This window comes from Lepidochelys kempii, chromosome 21 (assembly GCF_965140285.1).
Source record: "Lepidochelys kempii isolate rLepKem1 chromosome 21, rLepKem1.hap1, whole genome shotgun sequence".
In the NCBI taxonomy this organism is placed as follows: Eukaryota; Metazoa; Chordata; order Testudines; family Cheloniidae; genus Lepidochelys; species Lepidochelys kempii.
In genome coordinates this window covers 3613109-3638378 of record NC_136400.1, presented here as the reverse complement: position 1 = coordinate 3638378, position 25270 = coordinate 3613109, and the positions used below count along the sequence as shown (strand labels likewise).

The 25270-nt window shown below is 43.7% G+C and overlaps 1 protein-coding gene across 2 annotated transcripts; it reads right to left on the bottom strand.

Moving 5' to 3' along the window:
- Positions 1 to 3050: 3050 nt before the first annotated feature.
- On the bottom strand, positions 3051 to 16532 carry IRF6 (interferon regulatory factor 6). 2 transcript variants are annotated; one of them, XM_078849798.1, is made up of 9 exons: positions 16487 to 16526; positions 12339 to 12381; positions 10588 to 10764; positions 9091 to 9295; positions 7219 to 7341; positions 5240 to 5386; positions 4596 to 4988; positions 3987 to 4105; positions 3051 to 3616 (listed from the first exon to the last, which is right to left on the bottom strand). In XM_078849798.1, the coding sequence occupies exons 3-9, from the start codon at positions 10759 to 10761 to the stop codon at positions 3395 to 3397; spliced, it is 1383 nt and encodes a 460-aa protein (XP_078705924.1). In that variant the 5' UTR covers positions 10762 to 10764; positions 12339 to 12381; positions 16487 to 16526; the 3' UTR covers positions 3051 to 3394. The 2 variants fall into 2 exon arrangements, with proteins under 2 accessions (XP_078705924.1, XP_073176167.1); XM_073320066.2 differs by lacking the exon at positions 12339 to 12381 and having other exon boundaries at positions 16487 to 16532.
- Between the last annotated feature and the right edge of the window lie 8738 nt (positions 16533 to 25270).

Genomic DNA, 25270 nt, shown 5'->3' with positions numbered 1-25270 from the left:
AGCTGCAGCCCAGACCCCTATTGGGGGTGCTCTGATAACAAGGGTTGTATTGTCTCAGAATCGGGTCCTGTGACCATGTCAGAGACTAAAGCCAAGTACTGAACCAGCACCGGCCGAAGCACCCTGTAAAGCTAAAAGAACAGGAGTCCTTGTGGCACCTTAGAGACTAACACATTTATTTGAGCGTCAGCTTGCGTGAGCTACAGCCCACAAGCTAGCATCCAAACTCCTGGTAGGGACATTTTTCGCTGGAAAGCTTGTGTCGGTAGAAGCGCCCACTGGAGTGTCACAGCCAGCAGGCTGGAGTATCCTATTTGGCGAGTTATGCGGGGTTCCACAAACCTCTCCTCTGGGCCTGGCCTTTCGCCCTCTCCTGCTGGGTATTCCCAGTAGGTCAGAGAGGCCCGTTTTCAGCATTGCCTTGCTGCCTCCCACCCTGCTACAGGGATAAACCCCGCAGAGATAAAATGCGGGCAGCACCTGCTGCAGGCTATTGGGAGGTTCACCCACTCAGCAGCTCAGAGGCCCGCCCTGATACACTCCTTTCGCAAGAGGGGGACCTTGCTGCGCAACCTTCCCCGTTAGCAGGGCCAGGGCATAACAAAGCCCCAGTGAGCCTGGTGCAAGAATAGGTTTAGGGCCGCAGCCCATCTCAGCCCACCCCACCCCCAAACCTTGCCCTCAGGAACCCTCCCACCTCTTTCCAGGTGAGCTCTTTGCTCTTAAAGTGGCAGCAGCAGTGAGAGTCCGGGGCAGGGGCTGAAAACCTGACAGGGCCACCCAGAAAAGCCCCGGGCTGCAAAAAGCTTGAGCCACAGTGACCATCTTACCCAGGAGATGGGGTGAGAGGACTTCCTCAGAGCCCTGGTCAGCAGCCTAACCCCTCCCCTGGACGGTCTCACCAGCCTCACCGGTCACCGCCTCAGCCACCCTTTGGTGCAACCAGAGATCCCAAAATCTACCACCCTAGGCCCCCTCTGCTGCATAGGCCCCCGTAACTTGTGGCCCCCAGCATGACTTGCACTACTGTAACTCTACCACTGTAGCAGGGCTTTAAAAAAGGCTAATCCACATCACATCACCCCACTTTCCCCTCTGGTAGCTTGGGATCTTGTAAACTAGAAGGCAAACGATGCCTCCACACCAGCTACTCTGAAGGCAGTGGAGTTCCCTTTCTTATACACTTGTGAAGGCAAGCTCTAGCCGGCCCCCCTCATCCTGTTTTCAGGAGACAGAAGACTTACTATAGCACATGCTTGTGAGGGTACGTAAACCTCAAAACAGGCAGCGGTTCCAATTTTTATCTAGACTGCCCGTTTAAAAATCCTGAAGACCTGACAACAGCCTAAGGTGGGAGCTTAGATACAATAGGTAACCTAAAAGTACTTCAGAAATACTAAAAGCTAAACCTTTGTAAACGTACCCATCACAGTATTATTTTGGAAACAAGCAGCACAGAGGCAACTAAAAGCAAGAAGAAAAATTAAACGCATTTCCAAACCTCAAAGTATTTGGATCGAACATGGGATTGGTTCATGCTTTGCTCAGATTGGGTTTGCCCATCTATTACTTATGGCACAATTAGTTTAGGGAAGCCATGTTCCATGTACTTTGAAATGCCAGTTCGTACACTAATAGATATACTGCTGTTTTGCCCGTAGGCGTTGTGTATTCTGGAAGCATCCCAAGGTTTTTATGGTGCTTAATGACATCAGCTTTCTTGGGTTACAGTAAATCAGAAGGAAAGTACTTCCTACACTAAGTTTTAGTAGACTCAGAGGTTGACACTGCAGTAAACAGGAGCTCATTCACCAATGAGTATAGTACAGCAGGGATGTTATAAATATCCCAGTAAAGGTTTGGGTAAATTTGTTATCATTTGTAACATTGTTTGCTTCCTGTTAGGGTGCATATCATAGCACCTTATTTTTGCTGGGTATAGGGAAAGCAGAATGTCTTTTTTTTTTTTTTGCAGCATGGTTTATATGATTAGCTGGGGTTGCTCGTTCACCTGCACATCTACCAATGTGATATATGCCATCATGTGCCAGCAATGGCCCTCTGCCATGTACATTGGCCAAACCCGACAGTCTCTGCATACAAGAATAAATGGACACAAATCAGATGTCAAGAATTATAACATTCAAAAACCAGTCGGAGAACACTTCAATCTCTCTGGTCACTCGATTACAGACCTAAAAGTGGCAATTCTTCAACAAAAAAAACTTCGAAAACAGACTCCAACGAGAGACTGCTGAATTGAAATTAATGTGCAAACTGGATACAATTAACTTCGGCTTGAATAAAGACTGGGAGTGGATGTGTCATTATACAAAGTAAAACGATTTCCCCTTGTTTATTCCCCCCCCCACTGTTCCTCAGACGTTCTTGTCAACTGCTGGAAATACTTAAGAGAGCAGCACAACTACGGTCAGGAAGTGAAATAGGCAACTGAATAATGAAAAAGTTACACCTATTAGCCTCTTTCCTCCGATTTATGCATGAGGCAGTTTATACAGAAATACAGGTAGTTCGGTTTGTGATGAATGGGAGAACCACCTGCCGTGTCTGAAGGTTGAGGACGTCTCGAGACAGGTAAACAGACTTATGTGCAGTGCTGGAGAGGAGCAGGTGGTTGTGGTACATGTAGGTACCAATGACACAATGAAAGGTAGAAGAGAGGTCCTGGAGGCCAAATTTAGGCTGTTAGATAAGAGATTAAAGTCCAGGACCTGCATGGTAGCATTCTCTGAAATGAAATCACAGAATCAGAAATGTAGGGCTCAGATGGACCTTGAGAAGTCATCAAGTCCAGCCCCATGTGCTGTGGCAGAACCTTGGTCTGAAGGCTGTAAAGTTAAAACCTTAATCTTGAATCATCTGTACATATCAATGAAATTATTATGGATCAATATTTAAAGCATGATAGTAGATGAAGCATCAGCCAGCCACTTGTTGCTACAGAAAATTCAAAATAACTATTTTAATCTTGATCCATTATTTCTCAAAGCAATTTTAATGGAGCATAAAATGCACATTGACAGTTGATAATTAAAACCGTTTTTTACATTGATCAACTATTTTATACACAAGGCTGTAAGCATTAGCTATTTAAAAATATTTAAGATGTTAAAACCTGTGATTTATTACATAATAGATTGCTTAAGCAAACTAGCCTGAGATCAAAAGTAACTAAAGGCCCTGCTTCAAAGCCTTTCATTTTATTCTCTCAAAAAAGTGAATTTCATACACCGTTGAAATTTGACCATCTGTATATAGGATTTACACAGGTTTTATTTATATATGGGCAAGGCACCATTTAAAAATATCCTTTTCTATGTACATATAAGAAACCAGAGAGTGGAGCAGAGTTAAATCAGAGACTGAAAATACATCATTGTGCTGGGAGTGGCTGAGCAATATGCATAGTTGATGCCTGCATTGGCCAGCCCTCTTGGTGAGTTTGCAGGAGACGGTATAGCTGTTTCAGGTGGGCAACAATGTTGTCTTTAATGTCAGGAGTGGAGATCTGAAGCCGCACACTGCCGCTGTCAAAGGAACGTGTGAAGTCACCAGAAAACATTTCATAAATCATCCGAGCTACAACTGGGATTACCTGTTTAAAAGAAAGTGCAGTTATTTTAGCCTCATGAGGATAACCTAAACGTGGCATAGTAACATTTCCAAACACTCAGGTATGCCAAGACACTTCTGTAGTGGTAGACTCTTTATCCACAGAACAGTTTCACTATCACCTGAGCTGCAGTTTACACTCAAACAGTCCACTTCACTGTAAGTGGATTCCATTTTACTTTGATTTAAAAGCCAAAAAAATCCTCCAGCTTGCAGTTCTGGTTTCTTATCTCATAAAGAAGTTCTACTTTGTTGCATATGCTGATATGGAGAAAACGTATTAAGGAAATCTGTATTTGATTCATCCATTTGTTCTAACAGATGTTTGTTTTGCAGAGCCCGAGCTCCCTTACCTGAACCACTATCAGCTTTCTCTCCCTAGGTTTTCCATCAGGCCATTCTTCTCCAAAACAGAAGTAGATCTCATAAGGTGGCTGTTTTTCTACCTGTCCTTTCTGATGGGCAATCAGCTCTAAGAAAAGAAGCAGTGTGATAACGTCAAATGGGGAATTATGTTTCTGATGGTGGTACAATATCCTGCTCCACCATCCGAATACAAGTGCTTACTACAAAGCAGCCTGTTCAGAATCTCCAGTTTTATTCCAGAGAAAAATGTTTACCCTTCTAGCATCACTTCTCTCACATCTCAGAGCTTTTTTGCTCTCCTGGATAGAAGCTTCTCCAGGAATTACACTAGCCACCAATGCTGCTCAATGAATGAAACAACCAGTTAGTTGTTTAGCAGAAGACAATATCTGTTCCCTTTTTCCTTCTCACCTTGGGCCTAATCCAAAGCTCACTGAAGTCATTGGAAAGACTCCCATTTATTTCAGTGGGCATTGAAACGAGGAGTAAGACTATCAAGACTGAGCCTAGTCTGGCTCTTCCAGCCAATTTGGAATAACGCTGTCAGCTGAAAAGCCAGAACTCAGCATTATTCCCTAGCATTTCAAGTTACTTACCACTTAGAAATGTTTCCAGACAGAAGAGTTTGACTTTCTTTTGTCTCTCAATCAAGTTTGGTGCGATGGATGAAGGGGCACATGGTCCAGACCAGTACACCTTGCACTGGCAGAGCCGAATGGCATAGATGGCATGGCCACTGACCTCCAGAATCAGTCCCCTGTCCATAACATCTAGTAGCCGACTTGTGAAGATCTTCTGCTTTTCGTTGGTGATTTGATCTGTTCCTGGAAACTTTACTTGCTCCAAACTAATAGGTCCAAACAGCTCTTCTTGGTCTGGCATAGGGCCCAGTTCTCCATAGAAGAGTCTACATCCCTGGGGGTTGCTTACAGTTGTCGTCTGCCCAATCTCTTTTCCTCGATACTCAAACTTTATTTCTAGATCTGTCACTAAGAGATAAATTGTTAGAATGACTTTGTTCCAGTTCAGTAAAGACTTTGGCATGCACCAGATAAAACACGGTAGACGTTATTACAGGAAAAACATTGCAATATAAATTAGACCTGATGAAGTATATTCTAAATACGTACAGTTATCTAATGTGCAGAAGTGTAAGAAGTCAAAATGCAGTAACAGTAAAGTAAAACAGACAGTTTTAGCCACAGTGACAGATGCACGAGAAATCCACAGATACACTTACTAGGAAGAGAGCTAATCCAGAGCTCCGGAGAGCTGAAGAAGTCATGTTGCAGAGCAGATGGAGGCATCTCCATATCTAGAGGTTCATTCTTTGGCCACACCGCTTCAGGGCTGCAGTTTCCCGCACTGGCTGGCCCCATCGGGGAATCTATACAGAAGAATCAAGTAAGTTTGAGAACAAGTATATTTTAAAAAAACAAACAAAAAACACTAAAAATTTTGACAAATTACATTCACCTGCAAAAAACTAGCACAGCAGACCATTTTTTTTTTTTAATATTAGCATTTGACAGACATGCCTGGTCTGTTAAATATGCATATGCAGAGATTTCACTCTATTTAATAAAGTCATTAGAAACATATTATAGGTGCTATAATGATGCTCACTCTTTAATATGGTAGCCCCCTGTTAGTAGAAAGATCTGATCGTTGTATTCCTGTATAATGCCTTTAAACAAAAGCTAGCTGTTTTAATGAGTGTTTTGTTCTAATATTTACATAGCAAGGATTTGTAAACTTATCTTCCTAAGTAAATAAATAAATAGTTTAAAAACTAAACATTTATTTGGTCCAGTAATGACTGCATTTTTATTAACATGGCTAATTTATCTAGACAGAACTGTGGCGCAGAATTGATTGAAAGTGCTGTCATTGGCTTTCCATCGTGTCAAATATAGAGGGATAGAGGCATGAATAGGAACATCTGCTCTCATTCCCTTGGTCCCAAATTATTCTGTTAAGTTCAGAAGCTGCTGTAAGGCAAAACTGGTGCAGCTGTTTGGCATTCCACCCTCTAATCACAGAGCTGGTAACACATGAACAATGAGTTCTCTTATACCACTTCTCCCCAACACTACCAGCATGCTTCCACCTGACCTGAAGCAAACATCTTCATCGACTGGAAGGGAGTTAAGTACCCAGGCAGAGTCAGACTGAGACGGCTAAAGAGCGTCAGTGGATAGGCAATATAGAATGACCACACTAACTGAGAACTGCACTGAATGATCTCAATGCATACAGGTTCAAACAGCTACGAGATGGCAAACTTCAGTCACTCTCTAGGAGCACTATTATGACAGCTAAGTACTAGTATCACTGTCCTAACACATGAAATGTCTTTAGTTTAGTTAAAAACTAGCAATCTGCCATAAAAAGAGCTCAAGTCAAAGGTTTAGAGACTGGAAAAGGGACAGCTTCACTGCATCTCGTCTAACCAGATTGTCTAGAAAATTTTAAACACCAGCTCTGACCCTTCGGAAACTAATAAAAAAAGTGCATTTAAGTGCTGAGGCAACATTACAGTTAAAATCTGCCAAACCCAAACCTAGCTGCATAAAAATATACCAACAGCAGCTATTTAAGAAATCTCCATTATTACAGGATATTTTGATTTGACATACAGAATAGTGCATCCCTTTGCTTTTTAGTTCACAGCAGAAATTTTCTTTTAATAAAGCTTATTAGAGGAATCAAGTTTGCTATAGATGTAAACTGAAGTAGAGAAAGAACACATTTGTCAATGTGGGATATAATACTGGTGTGTTAATAGATTTCTTTACAAGGCAAGAAGTTAAGAATAAGGTGGTCTGAGAAGAAAACTTTCAGAAGTTATTTTTAACCACTCCCTCTCGTTTTCTGATAGAGTTATAAAAGTCTGCTTCAATAATAATACCACCTAGCTCTTATGTAGTGCTTTTGATCCAGAGATCTCAGAGTGCTTTTCAAAGATGATCAGGATCATCATCCCTGTTTTAGAGATAGGGAAACTAAGGCAGAGAGAGGTAAAGTCACTTGCCCAGGATCATCCAGGAACAGAACTCAGTTCTTTCAAGCCCCAATCCAGTGCTTTATGTATGAGGCCACACTGCCCCTCTATCATAGTACTGATTAGTAAATAGCCAACTAAATTAAAATGCTAGTTACATACATTGATTTACAAGTCCATCACTTCATTGACACACTATATCCCATTCTACTAACCATTGATATTAAGAAACGGAAAGGTGTCCTGTATGGGAACATGCTGAGATGGATTCAGTTCCTCTTCCTCCTCATCATCAAGGTCATTATCTTTCTCATCCCATGGAGCAGAGCCGGTGGAGCCTGTACATAACCATACAGTATGGGGTTAGCAAGCAGTACCGAACCTCATTGACGACTGAGAAGAAAAAAAAAAAAAAAAAGACATAGAACATCAATTCCCCCTTCCACTGCAGTACAGGGCCAACAGATGCACTTGTTGAATAACAAAGAGGTCAGTTTCAGTTACAAACTTAAGTCAAAGTTTAGTTTCAAGACACTGAGCAAAATTCATTACTGGTCAAATTCAATGGAAGTGTTGAGTTTTGCCCAATGTGAATTTAGTTTCTCCCTTTCAGTTTTATTCCATTTACCCTGAATGGTTTCATAGGTCAGCAGCACACAGCGAAGATAGTGGCCAATTGTCAGGCTCTGACCAATTTCCTTTTATTTCTCAATTGTGACATTTTTCATCGGCCAAAAGGGTACTGCTCACAGCATTCACCTCCCCCCAAGGAGGTGAATCTAACAATCCCCCACTGTAGTGCACTTACTGGTAAATACTGTAAATTAGAAACTAGTTTTGTGGAGTATCAGATGTTAACTTGCATGCTTTACCAACGTGAGAAGAGTCAGGGGCGTGCACAGGAATAAAAAAATTGAGGCTTTTGGAAGGGCACCATCCGTCATCTTTGGCCAGCTCCCCACCCCTGCAGCCCCAGGAGCTCTGACACACACACACACACCGAGCGACTGGAGGAGCTCGCCTCCCCCTCCCCCAAGCCCCTGTGGTCATAGGAGTTCTGTTCCCCGCTGGTTATGGGGGGGGGGACATGTCCCTGCTTGGCCCACCTTATGCACAACCCTGAGAAGAGTTATACATACTATGTATTAAAATCATGTATGCTAAAGAGGTAAGATGCAGACTGAAAAGTATAACCAATGACTGTACAACATTTAATATAGTAGGAAATAAGGGCCCACACCTTGAATACTGCGTACAGCTCTGTGGTCACACCATCTCAAAGATATATTAGAACTGGGAAAAGTACAGAGAAGGGCAACAAAAACCATTAGGGGTATGGAACAACTTTCATAGGAGAAGAAATTAAAAAGATTGTCTCTTTTCTAAGCTGAAATGTCCCAATTAAGAGGAGATATGATAGAAGTCTATAAAACCCTGAATGGTGTGCCAAAAGTAAATAAAGAAGTGTTATTTACACCTTCACATAACACAAGAACCAAGGGTGACCCAATGAAATTAATAGGCAGCAGGTTTAAAAACTAATATAAGGAAATACTTATATATATAAGGCCAGAAATATAACTGCGTTCAAAAAAGAATTAGTAAGTTCATAGAGGAGCGATCCATCAATGGCTATTAGCCAAGACGGTCAGAGACAAACATATGCTCTGGGTGTCCCTAAACCTCTGACTGCCAGAAGCTGGGACTGGACAACAGAGGGTGGATTACTCAATTATTGCTCTGTTCTGTCTACTCACTCTGAAGTATCTGGCAGCAGCCACTTTCATAACACAGTATACTGGGCAAGATGGACCAGTGGTCTGACCCAATATGGCCACTCTTATGTTCCTCTGTAAGGGGCTAAGTTCACCTAGTATAACTCCATTAATTTCAGCAAAGTTACGCCAGGGATGAATGTGGATCTAAATCCTTTAGTTTGATTAGTCATCATGGACCACGCCACCGTCAACAATGTTTGCCACTTTGTTTGCAGAGGTAGCTGAAGAGTTAATACATCAGGGGAACAAGGCCCATGTATTGGACTGATGCCTGCTTAGTAACTAGCACTGTGTCACCCTTTTCCTCACCTGGGTTAATGATTGATCCCTGAGACTGTGGAATATCACACACTTCATAAATTTTAACAGGATTCATGGGCACCTCTTTCGTGCCATCATACATCAGGTTGAACTCCCGGCTTTTGTTAAGAGCGCATCGGAGCTGTGCTTTCCATTTTGCAGGGTCTGGATCATCAACTCCTTCCTGGTATTTCCCTGTTTCCACAGCCCATGCCTGGGGGCAAAGTACACAGTGTTCATATGAGTCCTGTTATGCCGATTTTGAATTGTGTCAGGTTTCCAAACAAATACATTATAAAAAACTGTTGTCTTTTACAAGAAATCTTCTAAGCTACAACACTTCTTAGAGCAGCTAACAATTAAAGTACCTTTGTTCCCCTGCACATTATCTTTCTCCCCTAACACAAAAAAGCCTCAAATTTTTATGAGTGACGAGTGATTTTACGTGCCCAACCTCAAACACCTTAAGGAAGCCTGATTTACATGGTGCTGGTCATCAGCACGCTCTCAAAATCAGGCCCCTTCTAGATCTCTCAGGTTGGACACCCAAAAATCACTAATCACTTTTGAAAATTTGAGCCACAGTTTGTTGGGTTAGAACAAGCTGGCTCAAATAGGAGGAAAAAGCACTAGCCAAGATGCTTGTTTTCTTTTTAACAGCCCTAAACTCTGCCTTAGTAAGTGGTCTGCAGCATGTGGCTGGATGCTACGGTTACACAAATTCTGCCTGTGTAACAGTAGCATCCAGCCACACATTGCAGACAAATTCTGTGATTCCACATGAGACCATAGTGGATATCAGAAAAGGGAGGCACACTTGAATTTGTTCACTCCAAATTTATTCTGTATTCTGATTTCAGGTCAAATTCTGCACAGAGGAAATATTAATTTAAATGAAAGTTTTCCATTAAATATTCGGAACAAGCCAGCCACTTTCCAGGCAAGGTAGCTATTAGAGGAAACAAACCTGTTAAAAGTCAGCAGTAACTAGGAAGTCTTCTACAATATGGAATTAGGCTGGTAGTTTGAAAGAAACACGAATGAGTACAGTGACGCCTTTAACAATTCTCTCTCCCAACTAAATGCCAAATTTTGCATTCAGATGCATGCAACATTCCTTCTGAAGTCAAAGGAACTGGATGCATTTAGTGGGCAAAATGTGGCTACAAATTATTACTAGAATGATCACACAATAATTATTCCAAACAACTCTTAACACTTTGTCTCCAGCCTAGAGCTGTTGCTTATGTGTTGGAATTCACAGTTATAGGCAGCAAAGAAGTGTGTTCAGTTTGTGTAAGAAATTAAATACAAAGGCTTGTGGTGTAATCTGCAAGTTTCTGGTCTGACTTACAAATGGTAGGTAGCAAGAGAATAAATCATCACAAAGCATTTGTTTTTAACAGTTCATGCAGAAAAAAGAAATAAAACAAGATTCAAACTGCTTAGAAGTAAGAGGAAAAGCAGTGTAACAAAATTAGCGGGGGGGTGCCCTCCCTCCCCCACCTTAAAGATGGTGTTCTCCTCTTCATGCTGAGGACTGTGTCGAGTTGCATGCTTCCAGGGGATCTGAAATCGCTTTGCTTCCCGATTAAGCCATACGAGGTTTGGATACATGCCACTATCTACCTGGGCTACTAGCCAGGGTTTCAAACGAACTCTGCGTGGATGTAATGCCATTATCTACAGAAAGAAAAAAAAACAGTCAGTAGGAAAACCACCAAGAATTACCTGAGTCTCTTATTCACTAATAAAGTAAGCACAGTTTCTTGAAACTGAGCAATAGAAACTGAATTAGGAATATCATATGTGATGGTTAATTAATTGTTGTTCTTCTATACTTATTTGAAAGCATGTCTAAATATGTAATAGCTATTAGATTTAGCTAGATTATATTCTATGAGAAACAGTTACTAATCTGTCACTAAAAAAGGCCTTAATGTTTGCAAACGGTTTAAAACAGTCTGGGTTAAATCTTTGTAAAAGCAGAAGCCTTCTGCATTAGAAGTTGGTGTATGATTTGTGTTAATAATTGAGCAAAGTGAAGGATAAAACCCAATCAGAATGTTGTTTTAGATGCCACAAAGCTTGTTATGCAAGAGATAAAGCTAAAAACAAACAGTGGAAGAAAAGATATTAGAGTTTAAAAAACTCTTCAAATACTTCCAATTGAACTACCTGATCAGATTATCCTACGATTACAATATTCTTTTCCCTCCTCAACTGACGTAAAAACATGCCCCAGCGGGCGCCCCCCACCGCCCCCAAAATCCAGCAATTGCAGCATAGTCTCAAGTGAGTCCGTTTTGTAGTGAAGGATAACAAACGCAGATTTAATTTGAAAGTAGTTGCACATCTACATGGTGTATTCCAAACAGCCATGAAAGTCATCTGTAGTTCAAATCTTACAGGTATTTGTGAAGGACACAGCTCTCTCTCTCTCTCGTTATTCAATATGCCAAACTACACTAACCACTACGTTTTTAGTTTGGTTACAAGAGAGCTGTCAAAGGAAATGGACAGCAAAGATTTATTCATGTTTAAAGGAACCCTTGTTCCCAAGTTCAGATTTTTTGATAAAAAGTTTTATTAAACTTGTTAACAGAAATAACTCCTCTTTTTAAAAATCAACTGAACGTTTGTTGAGATTTAAATAAATACTCATCCACTGTGTTTGCAACTTAAACATTGCAGTATTTTATCAGTGTATGAGAACCAGATGTCGAACGAAAAGTAAAACTGAAACAATCTAACATGTACTCTCAGTTTGAAATGAATCAAGTAAACAACCAGACAAGGTGAAAAATAGTTTAAAACATCACATGAAAATTGCATGTGATCAAGATTAACACTATAAAAAATTCAAGATATTTAGAATATAGAGAGTGTTCTTCAGATAATTTTACAGTATATTAAATTTCAGGCTCAAATTACTTGAAAAGAGGCTTAAATTACATGTACATGTTTAAAGTTTTCATTTTTTGAGTGGTTTAAAACTCTTCCTTGTAACTATTTTTATCTGGCCTGATTTTTAGCATACAAAACCTTGGTCCAAAAGGACTTACGTACTGGGTGTATAAATCTTACAATGCAAATATTTTTCTTAATCAAGAATAGTTATAGAAGATATATGAATCTCTCACAATCTACTGAGGATTATTAATGTAAAAATTACAAAATATGATTTCAGCATAGGTGCAAAAAGCTTTAAAGAAGCTACTATAAGACCAAATACATCAATGTATTTGTAGAAATACCTGCAGGTCCAATTCCAAGGCACGTGATACAGAAAGAGTTAATCTGTAACCAGAATAGAGTTTGTTTTATTTATTAAGTGGGAAAAACACTCAGATCCTGTTACAAAATGCTGTTTATTTAATTTAGATTTAAGAAATAGGTTAAAAGATGCCTATTCAAGACTTTAGATGCCCTAACGCACCATTGTTAATAAAATAATATCCCAACAGCATAAAAGAATGTCAACAGGAACTCAACTATCCACCTACAAAAGCTCCTTTCTGTTCCTTTATTGCTCGGGAAAGCATATCTTGAGCTCTCTCAAAAAAATGTAAACAAACAAACATTTTGTTGCATCCCTATAAGGTCACCAAATTCTGTCTATTTCGGACTAAGGGCTTATTACATTAGCGTGCAGCCAGCCGTGGCGTAAACCTACAGCACACCAGACTGCCTTGCACTAACATACTATGTGGCGCACTCCAAGACTTTCACTGAATTGTAGCAGTGACCACATGAGACATAAGCACACAGCAGGCGGGTGCGCTGTAGATTCACACTCCGGCTTGCCACACACTATTAAAACAGATACAGAATCCACTGGTGAAAAGGACAAAAAGGAATCTCCTAGTGAATTTCCAGTATAACAAAAAAACCCTCAATGTAAAGTTAAAAGTGTGTGTTCGCTCCTAACTATTCCCATCCGTACACAAAACCCCTTAACTCAAGCGTGGTAGTGTCTGTAACTTGAGTTATGACTAGCCCATTAGGAGGTACAGGCAGGCTACTGCCGAGTTAGTACAACTCTGGGCTGCTCATCCAATCGCTCCACACAGCTCAAGTGTTATTCTGCTCTCACTTGAGCTAGGCTAATTCAAGTATAGATAACTCAAGTTAACTCTGCAATGAAGATATAGCCCTACAGCCATTTCAAGTACAGTTAATTTTAAGATTTATACACCCAATACATAAGTTTTCACACCCGAAGGATGTAGCTTGGTCCATTTTACTGTTAAGGGTAGAAAAGGCTGCCATCCTAGGGTTGCCAATTTTGACTGGATGTATTCCTAGAGGTTTCATCACATAACATACTCTCGAATTATGATTAATTTTTAATTCCTGGGGACTCCAGAACAATCCTGGAGGGTTGGCTACCTTATGCTATCGATACATGAGGCTTTCTGGGTTGGGTATCAATGTTGTCCTACCTATATGCCTCAGTTCACACTATATTCCCCAGCTGCAATGTTTGTGTTGCAAAAACTGAACTGAAAACTACCTTTAAACAGAAATTAAACTGACTCACTTCTCATTGCCTAAGCCAAGAGATGCCACAATTACACCGACAGCAAATCATGAAAAGTAAATTGGATTAGTTGGGTACAGTCATTCCTACCCCAGGGTCTCATGCTCTCCCTTATAGCTTTTCCAAGCATATTAGGGGAAGAAACTTCCCAACAAGGGACAGCAAAGCACAGTAAGGTACATCACTGGAGTGCTGTACTTTTTCTCTGCACCGCTGAGTGGATATGATCATTCAGATCTTGTCTACACTAAGGAAACTCAGCAGCAGTTTCCTACCATTGCTAACACTGGTGCAGCTCCATTACAATTAGCCAAATTGCGAAGCAGGCTGCCACTAGTTTTATAAACACCCAATGGATAAATATGGTTAGGATAACAGTGCTTAAAATGCCAGTGGTCAAACATCGATGGAACAACATTTTCCTAGTGTAGGTCAGTCTTCAGAGACAAGACACTAGATGAGAGATGGCCATTGTCTTTTCTCTCTATGGGAATCCCCACATAGCTAAGGCCTTGTCTACTTCAGGAAACTGACCACCATATAGCTATGCTGATCAATTTCTACATGTAGACTAGTCCCAAGGCTTTCCATGGCCCACCCATAGACTAAGGCAAGAGGGGTCTACTACACGCAGTGGTAAGTGACCCAAGGCTTTTTATAGGCTAGGAAAAACTGTGCTTTCAACAATCAAGTTAGTTTAACACCAGCATAGATACAGTTTGACTTCACCATAAAAATAACCCAGCCAGGCTGGTCAAATACCAGCCAGGTGATCACCCTACTGCCAAGACTATCATTCAACCTGCTGGAATCAGTCTAGACATGTTAAACTGTCTGCACTAGTGTTTACAGGAGATATGAACTGGGCTAATCCAGCTCAGTTGAAAAAACACGCCTTCTTTTCCTAGTCTGGACAAAGTCTAGCTCAGCATTAAACCTTTTTCCCTCAGGGCTTCCCCTGAGGCATAGAAGTCATCCCCGGGGCAGATAGTGGTGGGTGTAGGCCATAGGGTGGGGGCTGGCTGGGATGGGAAGGATCCATAGGGGTGGTGGGAAGAGGTAGGAGGCTGAGGGATAGGAAGGGATGGGTGGGGGGGAGAAGGGCAGACTGGGGGGCATGGAGCTGAGGGGTGGGAACGGGCATGGGCAGGTGGGATGAGACAGGAGGCTGAGGAGTAGGAAGGAGTGAGTGGGAAGGGAAGGAGCCTGAGGGGAGGAGCCATGGGACAATAAGGGTGGGGCGGCGCTGGGGGGGCAAAGGAGTCAGGGAGTACCAGGGAGGGGGGGAAGGGGTTTAGGGGCACTGGGGGGCAGGGAGTACCTGGGGGGGAGACTGAGGGGCACTTGGGGGGAGTCAGGGAGCGGTAGGGAGGGGGCATGGAGTACCGGGGGGTTAGGGGCACGGGAGGGGGCTGGGGGGCCGGGAGTACCGGGGGGGGGAGACTGAGGGGCACTTGGGGGGAGTCAGGGGGCAGTAGGGAGGGGACAGGGAGTACCGGGGGGATAGGGGCACGGGAGGGGGCTGGGGAGCAGGGAGTACCAGGGGGTTAGAGGCACAGGAGGGGGCTGGGGGGCAGGGAGTACCAGGGGGTTAGAGGCACAGGAGGGGGCTGGGGGGCAGGGAGTACCGGAGGGGGAGACTTAGGGGCACTTGGGGGGAGTCAGGGAGCGGTGGAGAGGGGGCAGGGAGTACCGGGGAGATAGGGGCACGGGAGAGGGCTGGGAGTACTGGGGGGAGACTGAGAGGCACTTGGGGGGAGTCAGGAGTGGGGGGGGCAGGGAGTACCAGGGGGTTAGAGGCAGGGGAGGGGGCTGGGGGGCCGGGAGTACCAGAGGGGGAGACTGAGGGGCACTTGGGGGGAGTCAGGGAGCAGGGGGGGCAGGGAGTACCGAGGGGATAGGGGCACGGGAGGGGGCTGGGGGGCCGGGAGTACCAGAGGGGGAGACTGAGGGGCACTTGGGGGGAGTCAGGGAGCAGGGGGGGCAGGGAGTACCGAGGGGATAGGGGCACGGGAGGGGGCTGGGGGGCCGGGAGTACCAGAGGGGGAGACTGAGGGGCACTTGGGGGGAGTCAGGGGGCGGTTGGAAGGGGGCAGGGAGTACCGGGGGGATAGGGGCATGGGACGGGGCTGGGGGGCCGGGATTACCGGGGGGGGAGAGACTGAGGGGCACTTGGGGGGAGTCAGGGAGGGGGCTAGGGAGCAGGGAGTACCAGGGGGATAGGGGCATGGGAGAGGCTGGGGGGCCGGGATTACCGGGGAGGGGGAGACTGAGGGGCACTTGGGGGGAGTCAGAGACGGGGTGGGGCAGGTAGTACTGGGGGGATAGGGGCACGGGAGGGAGCTGGGGGGCCAGGAGTACCGGGGGGGGAGACTGAGGGGCACTTGGGGGAAGTCAGGGAGCGGGGGGGGCAGGGAGCACCGGGGGGATAGGGGCACGGGAGAGGGCTGGGGGGCACTTGGGGGGAGTCAGGGAGGGGGCTGGGGAGCAGGGAGTACCGGGGGGTTAGAGGCACGGGAGGGGGCTGGGGGGCCGGGAGTACCGGGGGGGGGGCAGGGGCACGGGAGAGGCTGGGGGGCCGGGAGTACCGGGGGGGGACTGAGGGGCACTTGGGGGGAGTCAGGGAGCGGGGGGGGCAGGGAGTACGGGGCGGGGGCAGACTGGGGGGCGCTTGGGGGGTGTCAGGGAACGGGGGGGGCAGGGGCACGGGAGAGGCTGGGGGGCCGGGATTACCGGGGGGGGGACTGAGGGGCACTTGGGGGGAGTCAGGGAGCGGGGGGGCAGGGAGTACGGGGCGGGGGCAGACTGGGGGGCGCGAGGGGGCAGGGGGGAGGCCCCGCGGCCGGACTCTCGCTCACTCACCGCGCAGCCGGCTCCGGCGCTGCCCCAGCTCGGCCCCGCCCTTCCCCTTCCCTCACCTGGCCAGGTGCAGCCGGGCGCAGCCGCGGCCCGCCCCGCCCCCGGAGCCGCGCTGGGCGGGGGCGGGAGCAGTGAGAGCTGGGGGGGGGGCATTCAGTGGGTCAGCTCCTGTGTCCAGGCCCCACCTGCAGGGTGCTGGGGGGCGGCGCACCCCACACATGGGGTCTCTGCATGGACTGGATCCAGAGCGGCTGGCGCCCTGGGGCTGTGGCCAAGTGTGTTTTATCCCAGGGGTAAGAATCTGGGCCTTGGATTCTACTCCTGGCTTGGAGTCGCGGGGACTCTGGGCAAGTCCATCGTGCCTTCCTTCTCCTCTGCGCACTTCAGTTTTCTCAGAGGGGGGAACTTACTTTTGTAAAGTGATCTTAAAAAGGGCCTGCTTGCAGCCCAGCTGCTCTGCTGGAAGTAGGTGCTTGTCTGCCCAGGAAAATGATAGCGGTATAATTATTCTTGTCATAAATATAAAGGGAAGGGTAAACCCCTTTGAAATCCCTCCTGGCCAGGGGAAAGCTCCTCTCACCTGTAAAGGGTTAAGAAGCTAAAGGTAACCTCGCTGGCACCTGACCAAAATGACCAATGAGGAGACAAGATACTTTCAAAAGCTGGGAGGAGGGAGAGAAACAAAGGGTTTGTGTGTCTGTCTGTAGTCGTCTTGGCCAGGGACAGAACAGGAATGGAGCCTTAGAACTTTTAGTAAGTAATCTAGCTAGGTATGTGTTAGATTATGATTTCTTTAAATGGCTGAGAAAAGAATTGTGCTGAATAGAATAACTATTTCTGTCTGTGTATCTTTTTTGTAACTTAAGGTTTTGCCTAGAGGGGTTCTCTATGTTTTTGAATCTAATTACCCTGTAAGATATCTACCATCCTGATTTTACAGGGGGGATTTCTTTATTTCTATTTACTTCTATTTTTTATTAAAAGTCTTCTTGTAAAACACTGAATGCTTTTTCATTGTTCTCAGATCCAAGGGTTTGGGTCTGTGGTCACCTATGCAAATTGGTGAGGCTTTTTATCCAACATTTCCCAGGAAAGGGGGAGTGCAAGTGTTGGGAGGATTGTTCATTGTTCTTAAGATCCAAGGGTCTGGGTCTGTAGTCACCTAGGCGATTTGGTGAGGCTTTTTACCAAACCTTGTCCAGGAAGTAGGGTGCAAGGTTTTGGGAAGTATTTTGGGGGGAAGGACGCGTCCAAACAGCTCTTCCCCAGTAACCAGTATTAGTTTGGTGGTGGTAGCGGCCATTCCAAGGATAACGGGGGTAATATTTTGTACCTTGGGGAAGTTTTGACCTAAGCTGGTAAAGATAAGCTTAGGAGGTTTTTCATGCAGGTCCCCACATCTGTACCCTAGAGTTCAGAGTGGGGGAGGAACCTTGACATGGTGGCAGCGGTGTTCAGAGTGGGGGAGGAACCTTGACATGGTGAGAGGAGCTTTCCCCTGGCCAGGAGGGATTTCAAAGGGGTTTACCCTTCCCTTTATATTTATGACAATTCTGCTATAGCTATGCCAATATAATGCCCTGTCTGGACACTCTGTTATGGAACAAAAGTAACTTTATTCCAGTATAGTTACTTTGCTTGAGTCAACTTTCCTGTGTAGACAAGCCCTAATTAAGATTTCACTGTTCCTGTGAGCCCTGTAGGAACCAGCATTGCTACAAGGAGAGGTAACTGGAGTGTAGCCTGGCTCCTGCATCATCCACAAAATTGTTAGCTATATTACAATTTCAGAGCCAAATTCTGCCTGGGAAAACACAACAGGGTTTCACAGGCGACAAAGACCCTGAATACACGAGTGAGAATTTCATAGTGAGAAAAGGTGCTGGCGGGGGCTGGTGTTTTCACCGCTGCCCTCAAGGCCTGGTCTGGGCACGGTTGGAGGACAGAGTGTTTACAATGCTGGGAGACTGCACCAACTCAGCTGCTGCTGGTGAAGCCGAACAACTGGTAGCACCAGTGGGAGACGATAAGAAAATAGCCTGGAGTAGATGCAGCCTCTAAGGGCATTAGCTAAAACGGTGGGACTGCACACATGTGACCAACAGGGGAGAACTGGGTTCTGCAGAATCTTTATTACTAATGATGGTGAACAAGCAGACAAGTTTGACCCAGATCCTACAATGAGATTGCAGGGCTAGCAGTTAGGAGGGAAGCATGTCCCCTCACTAATAAACAGTACGTACATGATTATTTAATGTATTACAAGTGTGGCCAGAGGCTGCAGTCAGGGTTGGGGTCCCATTGGGGCAGGTACAAGATAGACATACATGAAGATATGGTCTGTATCCTGAACTGTGCATTATTGAGAAATAGAGAGAAAGAGCCCCAGTCCTGCCATTTATACAGTCTCTTTTCAAAGTGGACCTGCACTTCAAGATCCTTGTTTTACAAAAAAAACCTTTAAAGAAAAAAATATTATTATAAGCAAATTAGGTGTAGGCAGTCAAGTTCTTGGCATGTTTTCAAATATTCTTCTGTTGTACTCTCTCTTGTAGAAATTTGAACCTTCGCTCTTTTTCTCAATTTGGCATAGACAGATTTGTCCTAACAGATCCCTAGCATCAACCACTGAGAAACTTCAAGATGAAGCATGATTAACAGATGAAAGTACAGACAGATGGCATTCTCAGAAATCCATAAAACTCCTCCTTCCCCTCCCGACCTCATAACAAAGCTCCGTCACTGCTCATAAACATACCTTGTGCTGTGACTCCACTACTGTGCGTTACTTCTCCCTGGCACGTTTTCTGGCTTCAGTCAGCAAATGATGTCTCTCAGCAATCCCTTACTGATTCTACCTTCTTTTTTCATAGTTGGGGAGCAGTGAGTCAAGGGTGAATCTTGGTTTCGAGAGACCAAGTTGAACATTACAGTTCAGTTTCAATGAATCAGAAAGACAGCAGGAAATTCCCTTCTCCTTACTGCCCACGCAGCTACCCAGCACCTAATGGTGTTCCTAATTTTGGAAAGCCTGGACTTTGCCTAAGTTTTAACCTTGTGCCAAGAATTTACATTTATTTGAAGTTGTGTGCTTTACAGGTTTTTCATACAGAAATCACAACCTTCACCACTGAAATGCAACCACCTCTGGGGTGAAAAATGGCAGATATTTAACAGTACATAGTACCATGACTTCCACAACAAAAAGGCAGTAAACTGAGGAGAGACTAGCATCCTCCTCAGTAATATCAATCTGCATTACTAGATTTGGTAATTTGTTCACTGTGCAAAACTGCATTTATTTAACAAACTGGTTCTATATTGAGGCCCCAGTTTTGAATGGGGCCTTTTGGGTAATGCTGTAATAGATTATAAGTGATAATATCTGCTATACTGTCATTTTCCCCCACATATAAAAAGCATGTGACAACCCAGATCTGCTGGTGATGGGCTCAGAAAAGATGAAAGTTTAGATAGTTAGATCGATTGATAGATATTGGCATAGAGCTTCCCACTGCCAGCTGTTTTGATCCATTCTGTGCCTTTTGAACTTGTCTGGGCCCTTCCACTGCTGCTTCAGCCTGGCATGAAATATCTGCCAGCTCCTCCAGACCTAGGTGCAAAATCACAGCTAGCTGCTTGTGAACGGGCTCTGGCTATAACCTGATTTTATGGCTAATTTTCCAACTAATGAGAGTTTCACAAGACATAGGGTAGCACAAAGACTTTCACAGGCAGCTGGAAAGGGAGCAAATGAGCCTACAGAAGAAAGAGAAACAATGAGCCTGATTCTTAGTTTCTCCATTCCTGCACTTTGGGAAGCAGTGGGGTGGAGGGAGCATAGATAACTTTAAGCCACCTTTGCATTTCCTGTATTCTGGGGCCGTGCTAGAGCCTGCCTGGCCCTTGGTGTAAATTAGAGATAGTTCAGGTCTTCTCCAACTGACAGTCTGCTTCCAAGGCGCCCCGTTGGCCCAGTGAAGCAGAAAATAGCCATGACCGTGTATTGTGGCCACACACCCAGATCTGTACACAATGCCAGCACCTGGAAACAGAGCTGGTATAGAACTCTTGCATCAGCTTATGCTCACCTTAAGGTTCTCTTAGACTGAGAGAAAAGTTAAAAGGGATCTTACTGTAAATGAGAATGAGACCCAGTTTGTTTAAGAATCATGGAACAACAGAGCAAATGAGTTATGCTTTCTCCATTCTCGGATACTTATAAGGATTGGCATGACTTTGCCTGGGGCAGACAACACCTGGTGATACCCTCTTACCTCTTTGTGCCATTTTTATGCTCAGCAAAGACAAACATGATTGCTAATGCAGATGCCAAACAACTCAATCTTTCCACTCCTCTGCAGTCATTTCCTGAATTTCCTGCAGGCTTCATCAAAGCTGGCATGTGGGAACATGCTCTGTCAATGGACTGAAGGATAAAAAGCAGTCTAGTTTGCCTAATTCTAACTTTTCATGCTCCTGGCTGGGAAACACAGCAGCTTCCGAGCTGTTGTCACTGGTGATAACTTAGGGATGGCTCATCTGGCAGAACACGTAGCTGGATCTCACCAGTTCTTTGCAGCTCAGTCACCTAACAAACTGCTCACTATACCATTGCATATCTCCAGTCTATGTGTCATTTGATCCAGCATTGGTCATCCCCTTAGGGCCATCTATTCCTTATCACACGGAGCTCTGGTCATTCCCTGAGTATCAGCTATTTACTACAGTTCAGCATTCTCCAGACTCCAGAGATCTCTTCTTTTGCTTTAAAAACTAATAATCTGTATTTACATTTACACCAATTTGCACAGCTGAAGTAATGCAGGAAGAAATCCTCCAGACTATAATAATTAAAAGCTATCCCACAGAATAATATTATACTGGCAGAACGGAGATAACTTTTGCCAGTGCAAAATCTGCAGTGTAAAAAATCTGAACCGCTGGGAATTCGTGTAGTATGCACAGGAGTTTTCATACCAGCCGCTAGCGGTTTAAAATTACTTGGGAGGAGCAAAAATAAACAGGGAGGAGCTATTATATTTGATGGGAAAATATCACAAAATTACCACAAGGCAAAACCAAGTTACACAATGAGGTAACATAATGTCCCAGGCATGTAGAACCTTGTTTTGTGCACACGGTAGAGTCACATTCCAAAATGCAGCTGTGTTTCAAACATAACAGCGGAAAATGACGAAATACTCTACACCTCTGGCATTCAACCTTCTCCATACCAAGATCCCAAGTTACAACAGCATTTATCTATCTACAGGTCGAATAATTTCTCACCCAATAATTTCTGCATTAAGCTCATAACTTCTGTTTGAGCTATAGCATACCTTTTAAAAAGATGTCTAGTTTGTTTTCGTGTCTCCAAGTGATGGAGAACCCATCACATCCCTAAGTAAGTTCTTCCAATGGTTAATTACCCCAACTGTTATAAATGAGTACCTTGTTTCTAGTCTGGGTTTGCCTAGCTTCAAGTCTCAGCCATTGGAATTTCTGATGTTGCATGTTTGCATTTTCTACACGTATGATTTGAAAGAGGAGAGTAAAAGCAGAGTAAACATATAACATATCATTTATCACATATCAACATGTACAATTTACCCCTCAGTTATTGGTATGTAGTGCCAGATTTAGCAACTGGCTGAATATAGTTTCATCTTTTCAACGAGAATAATTAATGCAGGCTTATCCAATACCTGAAGAGGGTGTACCTGATGGCTTCCTCTACTTCCTTGCTATCATTCCTCTTCGACTGGCCTCTTGCTGTATTGAAATGATGCTGCAAAAACTTCCTAGTTTGGAATAATATTTGCAGGTCTATCACCTGTAACTGACAAATCTTTTCTGACTGTTACCAAATCTTCTGATTGAAAAACTGACTTGGAGCAGACATGTCTCTTAAAAAAGAAAACATTTTCAGTTAAAAAAAAATTGTTTTTCAGTAAAAAGTTTCAAGTTTTGGCTTCAGTTTAGGTCAAATGGAATGGTTCTGGTTTTCAAAAACTACTTTTTTTTTTACTGAAAACCAAAAATATTTATCAAAAACTGCTATTGAAATTTAAAAATATTTAAGTTTTTCATGAAAAACTGAAAAATTATCACAGGAAATTTTGAAAAAAACATGCAACATTTTTAAAAATTCACATGACAAATAACTGGCATCGTTGACAATCTCTTATTAGGACAGCAAAACAAAGTATGTCGATCCCTTTGTGAGGAAAGCCTGCAGACCTTTCCAGTAAAAATTAGCTCGACTCAGGGGGTATTATTAGCCCCATTTTCCGGAATTGGTACTACATTAAAGCACACGATGGGAATTCTAGTTTGCTCTAGGAGGGTCGACACAGACCAATTAGCATGCAACAAGTTGGTGCACTGTAGAAATCGTAACCTCATAGTGTGCATTGTTGCTCACAATCCCTCAGTTTCCCATTCTGTAAAATAGGGCTAATAAAGCCTCACTTTATAGGGGCTGTGATCTTGCAAACCCTTATGCATGTGCTTACACTACTAATGGTACTAAAGTTAAGCACATGCGTAAGTATTTGCAGGATCACAGCTTAATTTCACTGGGCCAAATCCATCCCTGTTGGGGCAGGGAGGTGCCAATTGGATTTCTCGGTACCATCTTGGTACACTGCACTTCAGTGAAATTCACTTGGCATTTTCCTAGGGGAAAGCAGCTTTAATCTCACTGGTGACTCCACGGGACCCCATGTGTACCCACACTTCACCTGCCCTGACCATGCCCCTCTCCCTTGTGCAGACTCTGACATGAATCGGCAAAGTGCTTGTAGAGAGCCTTGATTGGAAAGTGCTGAGGAAATGCAAAGTATGGAGGTGCTCCTGCAAACCCTCACCAAGGGGTTTAGTCCCATTGACTTCACTGGGGCTCCTTGCATGAGTAAAAGGTCAGCATGAGTGAGTAAGGAGTTGCAGGACCAGGAGCTATTCTTCTCAACAGCAGTCTGATTTGTTTGCAATAGCATGTGCCTAGCTGAGCGGCTGAACCATTTTCTTCCACGACATTATAAATTCCAACCTCCTGCTAAAAACAGTGACTTTAATCTTCATGCCCCTTGCTCCTGTAAGTGTGGCATCTATTGTTTCCTATTAACACTGCTCCAATCCTCTTAGGAGTAGAATCCTATCTCAGGCACATTTATAGCAATAGGTCATTTGTTTCCAGCTAACATGGTAAGACGAGTTGAACTCCGACACCTGGTGTGGCCGTGGATACCGTTCTGGTAGTCTCATAAAAACATGACAATAAAATAAAAAATAATATCTGGCACATAGAGAAATGGGGGCCCAATCTTTGGGAGTGAGGTGTTAGATTGTAAGATGTCTGGTGCAGGGGCTATGTTATCTGTATGCTGGGCCTAGCATAATACGGTCCTGATTTTTACTAGGGTTCATAGGTGCTACCATAATATAAATAATAAATAATAATTAAGCTATTAGAAGCTGATGTTTCTCCTCTCTCTATAAGACATGAAATGTTTCATTACAGCATGTAGTAAACACTTTCAAGCATTTCAATGAATGAATGAGATACAGGATTTGAAAAAAAAAAAGATTTTTAATATGATCTTCCTGTTTTAAATTTTTTTAAATAAATGTATAGGAGTGCTGTTTTTTGAAAATCAAACATCTTATATACAAACTATTAAGAGGTTTTAATTATCCTGTTTTTTTATTAATTCTCATACCAAAGGTCTGAAGCACAAAAGGCTAACTCTATGCATGGGAATAGTTCCCCTGATGTTAACAGGACTTCTCATGTGTATAAAGTTACCCATATGTGTAAGTATTTGCAGGATCAGAGTTAGTCATTAATACAACCTAACTGACCATATTTATGCATACAGAATATCAGAGAATGAAAAATTCATAATAGGAAAATCCAATGGGCAAATTTTCAAGCCTGGGTTCCTAAAGGCAGGCACCTAAATCTATATTTAATGCAACTAGATGGGCCTGATTTTCAGAGGTGCTTGGAACCCGAAGGTCCATCTGAAGTCACTGGAAGTTTTGCAACTCTGAGATCCAGGCATTGATGCAGGTGCCTAACTTTCAGCACACAATTTGAAATTTTGAACTGCAGTCTCCTGGAGAGAAAACACAAAAATTCATGTGTGTTAACCGCTCACACAATGTTTAAAATTGTTCTATGCAATAAATGGTAGACAGGTGGGGAACCCAAATGAACAGTGAGATGGTTATGGAAAGTGTAATAGCAGCAGTTGCAACAAAGGGTAGGAAGCAGCAAGATGATCATATCCAAGTAATTTCAGTTTAATATAAGATGTATGTCCTATTGGGGTACTATGAGGTATCCGTATCTGTATCTCTTATTGGGGTACTCTGGGTGAGATTTCCAAAAGAGTCCAAGGCTGATGAGTCACTTAGACGCTTTAAAAAACTTCCCCTAAAAGTTTCACTGGAAAAGGAGCCTACTTTTTAATTAAAAATGTGTAAAAGATGGCACATGTTTCACCAAACTGGACCTGTTTTAGAGGTTTTTTTTTTAAGTAAAAACACTCCTATTTCTTGTAGTTTCGGTTTCAGAGTAACAGCCGTGTTAGTCTGTATTCGCAAAAAGAAAAGGAGTACTTGTGGCACCTTAGAGACTAACCAATTTATTAGAGCATAAGCTTTCGTGAGCTACAGCTCACTTCATCAGATGCATATTGTGGAAACTGCAGCAGACTTTATATATACACAGAGAATATGAAACAATACCTCCTCCCACCCCACTGTCCTGCTGGTAAT

What these genes read in the sequence shown, in the direction of transcription:
- IRF6 (XM_073320066.2), bottom strand. Translation starts at nt 10,761, where the DNA reads ATGGCATTACATCCACGCAGAGTTCGTTTGAAACCCTGGCTAGTAGCC. An exon ending in TCCGTTTCTTAATATCAATG is followed by an intron (nt 5,387 to 7,218) that starts GTTAGTAGAATG and finishes TCTTCTGTATAG; the next exon opens with ATTCCCCGATGGGGCCAGCC. An exon ending in TCTGGAAACATTTCTAAGTG is followed by an intron (nt 4,106 to 4,595) that starts GTAAGTAACTTG and finishes TTCTTTTCTTAG; the next exon opens with AGCTGATTGCCCATCAGAAA.